Source organism: Babylonia areolata, chromosome 10, assembly GCF_041734735.1.
Source record: "Babylonia areolata isolate BAREFJ2019XMU chromosome 10, ASM4173473v1, whole genome shotgun sequence".
Classification (NCBI taxonomy): domain Eukaryota; kingdom Metazoa; phylum Mollusca; class Gastropoda; order Neogastropoda; family Buccinidae; genus Babylonia; species Babylonia areolata.
The window spans coordinates 40952027-40962146 of NC_134885.1; the positions used below are offsets into that span (position 1 = coordinate 40952027).

The 10120-nt window shown below is 40.7% G+C and overlaps 1 protein-coding gene across 4 annotated transcripts in view; it reads left to right on the top strand.

The window, feature by feature from the left end:
* Positions 1-9884, top strand: part of LOC143286597 (branched-chain-amino-acid aminotransferase, cytosolic-like) — a 31874-nt gene extending 21990 nt beyond the window's left edge. For all 4 annotated transcript variants that reach the window (XM_076594226.1, XM_076594227.1, XM_076594229.1 and 1 more), the window contains 5 exons: positions 799-944; positions 4901-4986; positions 6409-6477; positions 8251-8394; positions 9606-9884. In XM_076594226.1, coding sequence (XP_076450341.1) covers positions 799-944; positions 4901-4986; positions 6409-6477; positions 8251-8394; positions 9606-9683 — 523 coding nt within the window. In that variant the 3' untranslated portion in view covers positions 9684-9884. The remainder of the gene's footprint in view (positions 1-798; positions 945-4900; positions 4987-6408; positions 6478-8250; positions 8395-9605) is intronic.
* Positions 9885-10120: the final 236 nt, after the last annotated feature.

Below are 10120 nucleotides of genomic sequence, written 5' to 3' on the forward strand. Positions count from 1 at the left end.
CTGGATATATTCTTGTTTCCATAACCCACTGACCGCTGACAAGTGTAACAGGATCTTTTAACCTGTGTATTTGATCTCCTGTGTGGGTGTACACATGAAGGGGGTTCAGGCACAAGCAGGTCTGCACATATGTTGACCTGGGAGATAGGAAAAAGATCCACCTTTTAACCCACCAGGTGTGTCGAGGCATTGGTGTCAGGGAAACTTGGGCAAGAATCCAGCACTTTGTGAGATAGGAAAAAGATCCACCTTTAACCCACCAGGTGTGTCGAGACATCGATGTCAGGGAAACTTGGGTGAGAATCCAGCACTTTGTGAGATAGGAAAAAGATCCACCTTTAACCCACCAGGTGTGTCGAGACATCGATGTCAGGGAAACTTGGGCGAGAATCCAGCACTTTGTGAGATAGGAAAAAGATCCACCTTTAACCCACCAGGTGTGTCGAGGCATCGATGTCAGGGAAACTTGGGCGAGAATCCAGCACTTTGTGAGATAGCAAAAAGATCCACCTTTAACCCACCAGGTGTGTCGAGGCATCGATGTCAGGGAAACTTGGGCGAGAATCCAGCACTTTGTGAGATAGCAAAAAGATCCACCTTTAACCCACCAGGTGTGTCGAGACATTGATGTCAGGGAAACTTGGGCAAGAATCCAGCGCTCTTTCCATTTGACAACCAAACCTGTTACAATCCAGTTGAAGGGGAGTGGAGGCTGGGGGAGGGTGTGTGTGGGGGGCTGGGGTTAGTGTGAGGGTGTTAACACCAGTACCGAACGGTGGAGACTGCTGGGTGTTTCAGGAACTACGCCCCGACGATCCACATCCAGGACATAGCGGTGAAGGAGCAGGACTGTCAGCAGGTGCTGTGGCTGTTCGGGGAGGACCACATGCTGACCGAGGTCGGCACCATGAACCTCTTCATCTACTGGATCAACGAACAGGGCGGTGCGTGTGGGTGTGGGTGAGGGTGTGGATGTGGGTGTAGATGGGGAGGGAGGGGGGGCTGCGTTCAGTGGAGGGGTGGGTGTGTGGAGGGTGGGTTTGGGGGTGTGGGGGGGGGGATGCTGTCTGCTCTTCTTTTCATTGTTGTGGTTGTGTAATATGTTTTTGTCATTTCTGTTGTCAGTCTTGAGTACCAGCTCTGCTGGATCAGCGAACAGGGGGGTGGGGGGGTAGGCAGTGTGGGTGGGGTGGGGTATGAGTGTCAGAGCAAAATTCTGGATTAGTTGTGTGCTCTTTTTTTGTTGTTTTTGTAGTACATTTTGTCATTGATGTTATTGTCTTGCTTATACCACCAGTTCTGCTGGATCAGCAAATGAAGGGGAGTGATTGTTGGAGTAAACTTATGGATTTATTGTCTGCTCCTTTTTTTCATTGTTGTTGTAATATTAGGTTTTTGTCGTTGTTATCATTGTGAGTCTTGCATATAATACTAGTTCTTTGTGATCAGCAAATGAGGGGGTGGGGGGGTGGAATGGGGGAGCAAACTTATTTATTTATTTATTTATTTATTAAGACTTCTTGCTATAGCGCATATTCTTGAAGCTCTATGCGCTTTACAATAGCACTAAAAAAACAAAAACAAAACAAAACAAAAAAACATGTACTCAAACATCCCCACACAAACATATGCATATGATTTGAAACATAGGTGAGAGGGAACAATTAAAATAGGTCATGTCAGTTGATTAAATCAAGAAGTGCAACAGGTATTTAAAAAATGATAACAACAACAACAACAAAAGTAGACAATTGAAATTGAAAGAACACAAGCACGTATACACAGCACATGCATGCATATATACGTAGGTACATACATACATACATACATACATACCTACATACAAACACACAAAACACACAACGTGCACACACATACACACACATACACACACACACGCGCACACGCACACACACATGCACCAACGAACACAAGCCGCATACCCAAACACATTACTCACGCACTCACTCAGTGACACACACACACATACACGCACCTACAGGCACAATACACGCACGAACACAGATCAACAATCAAATAATGCAAACTACTGCGACATAAAAAAAAAAAAAAAAAAAAAAAAAAATATATATATATATATATATATATATATATATATAATAAAATAAAATAAAAGTTCCTGCTAAGCATTTCCCAGAAGAAACACCCCACATTACACACACAAATTAAAACTAGAAAGATGAAACGAATGTTCAGACACCCCCCTCCCCCCCCCCTCCCACCCACACACACACACACACGAATGACAACAATTGAAACACACAGGCTACAACATCACATGATAAAGCAATATTCATCAAACATTTCTAGTAAAAACGTATGTACATTATTACATTTAAGAAATTAAACCTGAAAATGTAAAAATGTACGTATTGTAAAAACACTCACACCTCCACCCCGCCCACATACACTAGCACAGACACACACACACACACACACACACACACACACACACACACACACACACACACACACACACACACACACACACACACACACACACACAGCTCTTCAACAACAACAAAAGCACAACAGATGGACAACTGAGTAAACAAACTGCAACATTACTTCATAAAACAGTTCGTGTAAAAAATTTCTCACATACATATTTATACATTAGAAAACACATACACACACGCACGCACGCATGCACGCACGCACACACTCACGCACCAACCCACCCACCCGCACACACGCAACACACAGACACAAGCTCGCGCGTGTAGGCGTGCAAACACCCGCCACCACCTCTCCCCCCTCGTCCCTCCCACTCCCCCCTCCACCCCCCCCCCCCCACCCTCCCACACACACACACACAACACGACACAACCACACACCTCTGTTTCATTTCAGTTTCATACAACATTGTATGACTGTCTGAACAGGTGTGTCTTCAGGGCAGTTTTAAACTGTGAGGGGGTTTCAGAGTAACGAGTTGTGAGTGGAAGCTGGTTCCAAACAGTTGTCGCAAAGTGAGAAAAAGATCGCTTGCCATAAGTCTTTGTTTTGATTCGAGGAACAGTAAAGGTTCTATTGTCTGAAGAAGAGCGGAGTTGTCTGGCAGGGGTATAGACATGAAGGAGATCAGAAAGATAGACAGGAAAGTAGGGATCAGTGAGAGAGTTGAAGCAAAGAGTGGATGTTTTATGTTGTATTCTTGCAGAGATTGGGAGCCAGTGAAGCTGTTGGAGGAGTGGCTGTACGTGTTCGTGTTTTCTGACTCTGAAGATCAGTTGTGCTGCTGAGTTTTGAACCTTTTGAAGTTTGTCTAGGAGGTACTGGGGAATGGCAGAGAGTAAGGAGTTACAGTAATCACATTTAGACTGAACGAGAGAACAGACGAGAGTTTTGGTTGCATCAGAAGTGAGAGGATGGCGAATGCTACTGATTTTCCTGAGTTCATGGTAAGCAGAGCAACAGATGTTGGACTCATGTTTTTCCATGGACAGAGTGTCAGAAAAAGTTATCCCTAGATTTCTTGCAGCAGATGAGAACTGAATGTTTGTGTTACCAACAGACATAGAGGAGGGAGCAGAGTCAGGTAATGGTTTGTTCTGTGAGTGAATCAGGAGGACTTCAGTCTTGTCATCATTTTGTGTTAGTTTATTTGCTGTCATCCAATGCTTGATGTCAGTAATGCATTCTTGAATGTTGTTAATGGTGTTATTGATCTGGTCAGGTATACATGAGTCATATAATTATGGATTGGTTGTCGGCTCTTTTTTTTCATTGTTATCTTGGTTGTAGTAATAGGTTTTTGTCATTATTGTTGTCATTGTGAGTCTTGATCATACTAGTTCTTTTGGATCAGCAAACAAGGGGCTGGGGGGATGGTGTGAGTGTGGGAGAGCAAACTTCTGGATTAGTTAGTTGTCTGCTCATTTCTTCGTCGTTGTCGTTATTGCAGTACGTATGAGAAAGGCAGATGTCTGGATTTTTTTGGTCTGCTCTTCTTTTTTTGATTTAAAAAAAAAAAATCTTGTTGTTGTTGTGGTGGTGGTGGTAGATATTGTTGCTGTTGTTATCATGGTCAGTCTTGATTTTTGTGCCCTGTGTCGTTAGTTTTTGTAATTTTTTCCCCCTTCTTCTTGTATTGATGTTAGTTGTTAGTGTTATGGGCCCCTGTGCCAACGAGGTAGAGCGAATTACAGGTGCCCATTATTACTAGGGTTATGATGATGATGATGATGATTAATCTGCAGTCCTGGCCAACTGCTGCTGTTGTTGTTGTTTTTTTAGTGCGTATGCTATGCTGAGCTTCAGAACACTTCAGTGAAAATGCTGTGCTGAAGATGGGGAAAATGACAACAGGGTAGCGATTTGATTTAATTAGATAAGTGACGAGAATACAGATTGATACCAAGAGTGGACTGACCATGTTAATGCACCCACCTTTGTGGAAAGCTTACATATATATGTGTATGTATATATATATATATATATATATATATATATATATATATATATATATATATATATATCTGTGTGTGTGTGTGTGTGTGTGTGTTTGTTTCATTTTTGCTTTTTTCCCCCATGTCTTCATGTGCTGTTGTTTGACACTATGCACTTTTGTATGTATGTATTGTTTGATGGGAGGCACTTATGGCCAACTGTATAGTGTTTGCACCATATGAATATTATTTCCTCTTCTTCTTACTATTATTATGTTGTTGTTGATATTGATATTGTCTTTTTAAAACATGATTATCACAAAATTATTGTCTTTATTATTATCGTCATTAGTAGTCTTAGTATTAGCAGTGGAATTATTTGTATTGTTATTATAATATAGATATTTATGAATGCATACACACACACACACACACACACACACACACGCACAAACACACACATGCATGGTCATGGTGTTCGGTTACAGAGGAGGAGTTGCTGACGCCGCCCCTCAACGGCCTCATTCTGCCAGGCGTCACTCGCAAGAGTCTGCTAGAGCTGGCCAGAGAGTGGGTCAGTACCGGGCACCTGTGCCCCTTTCTGATAAATTAAAAAAAAAAAAAAAAAAAAAGAGGTAAAGAAAGAGTGTATTTTACCACTTGTGGTGTTTACTTCAGTTTATTCTACAAGGAGTGGCGCCCAGAGCCCTGAGAGGGTGTGATCTTTGTGTGTGTGTGTGTGTGTGTGTGTGTGTGTGTCTGTTTATATACATTGTTATTGTTATTATTATTTTTATTTGTTTCAGCATTTGTGCTGAATCTTAAATAAAAATAAGTCCCAGGTTTTATATATTGTATTTCTAACCTTTTTACATTTTTAAATTTTTTTAAAGAATTTCATTAGCTAACTTGAAAAGGATTTAATCATTCATTGATCATTCTTATTTTTTGTTGTTGTTATTGTTGACTCACTTGTGTAAACAAAGTGAGTCTGTGTTTTAACCCGGTGTTTGGTTGTCTGTGTGTGTGTGTGTGTCCGTGGTAAACTTTAACTTTGACATTTTCCCTGCAAATACTTTGTCAGTTGACACCAAATTAGGCATAAAAATAGGAAAAATTCAGTTCTTTCCAGTCATCTTGTTTAAAACAATATTGCACCTCTGGGATGGGCACAAAAAAATTAAAAATGAAGCCTAATTATATGCAAACTGCATTTACTGTTATATTTATATTTTTTGTATTCTCTAAACTTGGCACTCTGATCTGATATTCTGACAAGAGGAGTCATTATTATCATTTTTTGTTCAAACAGGAACTTCTTTTGCTAAGCATGGAAGTTTTATTTATTTTGCAAATGTTTTGGTGCAGAGTGGTAAAAAAGGGAAATTGCTCTGTAATTAATGCTAGTTGTTGTTGTAATGACCGGTTTTAATGAGCAGTCTGTTTGTGAAAAGGAGAAAAAAAGCAAGGGAGGAAACTGTTGGGGGGTGGGGGGTGGGGGGGATGGAGTGAGTGAACATTGTCCAATGTGTGTGTGTGGTTTCACATGGAGCTCTGTTTTTATTGGTTTCTGTGGGGAAGACTAGCACCCAGCCCAGCAAACACACAAAAAGACAACCAAGGTGAAGTGGATTGGACAGCCTGTGCCGTGTGATGGTGTGTGTGTGTGTGTATGTGTGTGTGTGTGTGTGTGTGTGTGTATCTGTGTGTGTGTGTGTGTGTGTGCGTATGTGTGAGACTGAAGCCTGACAAGTTGACACAGGAAATGTAAGATGAGTACCTTAAATTTGAGTCAGCTGTCAGCTGGTTTCACCCAGGTAGGCAGCCTGTTGTGCAGGCGATTGTTTCTGTAAAGCGTTGAGGAGTTTGATCCTTGACCAAAGATAGGCACTTTATAGGCATGAATAATAATGATAATGATGATAATGATAACAAATGATGATGATGATAATGATATTAATAGTGATTGTACAGGGTGTTTTTGGTTTGTTTGCAGAATGAGTTCAAGGTATCAGAGCGTAACATCACCATGAGGGAGTTCACCAAGGCTCTCACTGAGAACAGGGTGAGATACAGTGAAATCTGTGTGTGTGTGTGTGTGTGTGTGTGTGTAGTATGTCTCTGTGTGTCTTTAGTATATGTGCTTTTCACTGTGTGTGTGTGTGTGAGGGGGGGTTTGCGTCTGTGTGTGTGTGTTGGGATAGGGGGTTTGGGGGGCTGGTGGATATGTTTGTAGTATATGTGCCTCTCTCTGTGTGCAGGGGTTGGGGGAGGGGGGTTGTGTAGTGTGTGTGTGTGTGTGTGTGTGTGTGTGTGTGTGTGTGTGTGTGTGTGTGCATCACTGCATGTGTGTTTGTGATTCTGTGTACGTGTGAATTTCACTGTATGAAAGTCAGCATTTGAAATACTGCATATTAGTCTTTAGATCCAGATTTTTATGGATTAGGATAGAGTTTCAGGAGCTGTGTATAAATTACAGTATGGTCAGTTTGTGAAGTGATATGTAATATGTGCATGAATTGTTTAATATGTTAAGGACTCTTTTTTTTTTCTTTTTTTTTTTTTAAGGTTCAAAACTTCCTCTATTTTGAAATTGGACAGTTATGTATAATTAGACAATCCATTTTCAAGTTTCATGCAGATTTTAAAGATGGAAAAAAAAGATACACCTTTATATGGTCATATTAGTATGGTTCAGAAGTAAAAAAACAAAACAAACAAAAAGAAAAAAACCCATCGTTTCATGCACACCACACTATATCTGCTTTTAAAATGTTTTACAAAATTCAGCAGATGGCTGACCTTTGCACAAACCTGATGTGTTAGTCCGGCCTTGAGAGCCTACCCTAGGTTTGTGTGAAACATTAACATAGAATTGAAATAAGATGATAAAAAAAAAGAGAAAAGTAAACACATTAGAATGCAGTTAAGTGAGAGACATTGGTGAAGAACAGAAAGGAGGAGTCTGTGCTGTGCAGACTGCGTGCGGGGCACACTTTTTTTTTTTACTCATTCTTACTTGTTGAAGGGGGAAGAGGCCCCTCGATGTATTCCCTGCGATGAGCCTCTCACCGTGAAGCACGTGCTCCTTGACTGTTGGGATCTGCATGACGTTAGACACAGACATTACACGGCGGTTTCTTTGAAGACCTTGTTTTGTGATGTCCCTCCGTGGGCGCTGATGGACTTCTTAAAAGAATTGAACATTTTTAGCCAGATTTGAAGGTTTCAAACTATGGAAGTTTTTTTTTTTAAACTTTGGAGTGGAAAGTTTGAAGTGGTGACTCGTTTTAATTGTTTGATTTTTTTATCCTTGTAGTAGTTATTAACGCGGCGATAGCCTTGAGATGGCCTTAGTGGTCGGCAAGGCTCTAAGCACTATAATTTCATTTCATTTGAAGTGAGAGACAATTGTAGAAGGCAAATGATTGAAACAAAATAAGTACTGCCCATCACATACTGTTCTTCTTCTTCTTCTTATTGTTCCTGTTCCTGTTCTTGCTGTCATTATTGTGGTTGATGTTTTATTAAATATTGTTATTATTATCATTAGTGTTATTATTATGATTATCATCATCATATTGTTGTTGTTGTTTTATTTGATATGGTTATTATTATCATTAGTGTTATTATCATTACTATAATAATAATAATAATCATGATTACGATCATGATTATCATCATCATTTCTATAATCAATAATTATTATTATTATTATTAGTAGTAGTAGTAGTAGTAGCAGTATTATTATTATCATCATGAATAATATATTATAATAATAATATAATATGAATATTGTTATTATGATAATGATAATGACCTGTGTTTGGGTGCCCAGATCAAGGAGGTGTTTGGGTCGGGCACGGCGTGCGTGGTGTGTCCGGTGGAGCGCATCAAGTACCTGTGTGAGACCCTGGACATCCCCACCATGAAGGAGGCCAAGCTGACCAACAGGTTCCACAAACACCTGTCCGACATCCAGGTAAGGGGTGTGTGTGTGTGTGTGTGTGTGTGTTGTTGTTGTTGTCTTCAGTTTAACGCCTTTCCACTTGAAGTGATATTAGACGAGGGAAAAATAAAAAAGAAACCAAAAAAAACCCAACAAAAAAACAAACCCATGGGGGTAGGGGTTGTGGGAGGGGGAGGGGTAAAAGTGTGTGTATGTTTGGTGAATAGTGAGAGACCATGCTAGGGAAAATCTCAAACAACTATAACAACTATAACAAGTGTCCTGTACGACTATGCAGTAACAAATAACATAATTGAATTGTTAATAACACATTCAAAAGAACTTTTGGTGAAGTCTGGCAAAAAACATTTTAGATTCTGACATTTGTGTGTGTGTGTGTGTGTGTGTGTGTGTGTGTGTGTGTGTGGAGAGAGGAGGTGGGGGTGGGAGGGTGTGTGTGTGTATGTATGTATGTGAGTGAGAGAGAGAGGGAGAGATTGTTACTAGGTGTGTTAGTGATCAGAAACAATGTGTTGTTGATGATTCAGGGGTGTTTGGTTTAAATAATCTTTAACAGTACACATGATTGCAATGAAACAAAGACTAAGGAGCATCAACACAGGCCGAAATGAGTTCAAGCTTGGACTGCGCTCACACGTTGCACTTCAGTTTCAGCAGGACGGCTGATGAACCATATTATCATTTGTATCAAATCACTTATTTATAAGCAGGTGTTTCATGAAGGGTGTTTCTCTTGGGTGTCTTGTGTGTGTGTGTGTGTGTGTAGTGGATTACATTTTTACGGACAGTTTTGGTACGTTTTTGCTTACAATGGAACACATGTTGATTATAAAGATGCATTTTACTTCTAGTGGACTTTATCTACAGTGGAGTACATGTTTACGTTCAGTGGGGTACATTTAAAAACAATTGCAGATGAGTATGTGTGTATTTACAATGAAGTATATATATTTAATGTCAGTGGAGTACATGTTTACTTACAGTTTGTATGCACCTAAAGTGGAGAACATGTTCACTGATGGTGGAGTGCATGTATAACTACAATGCAGTACATTTTGTACTTACATATGTGAGTGTGTGTGTTTTTGTGTGTGTGTTGTGTGTGTGTGTGTGTGTGTGTGTGTGTGTGTGTGTGTGTGTGTGTGTGTGTAGTGTAGTGGGGTACATGTTTACTAGCAGTTTGGTACATGTTCACTTACAATGGAGTACATGTGTACTTGCAGTACGGATATATCCCCCACCCCTGGATGGAGGCGGTGGATGACGAAGCGGACCACATGAAGAAAGCCTCAAAGGTGTAGAGCCTGGTGCCTCAACAGTCACCTGCCCTGCCCCCCCCCCCCGCCCTGCCCCCCACTGCCCCCCCCTGCACCTTCTCTCCCCACCATCCCAAAGCCCCCAGCTTTGCCACACCTGCTATGCTGTCAGTGATCACTTTTAGGACGTTCTCTTCCAGAGAGAGAGATTTTAGGAGTAGAATGTTGCATAGAGGTACACTGATTGAAACGAGAGAGAGAGAGGGGGAGGGGGGGGGAGGGAGAGAGAGAGAGAGAGAGAAAAAATGATATCTCTCCTAGGGTGTGGATTAATATAGACCCTGCAACATACTTTTTTTTTTTCTTTCTCATCTTTGAATTTGTTAGTCAGGACAGGTTTTTTTTTTCCCCCACCTGTATTGAGATGGTTAGATGGAAACAGGGAAACCAACAGTAGTCACTTTGTTTAAAGTCACTGTTTT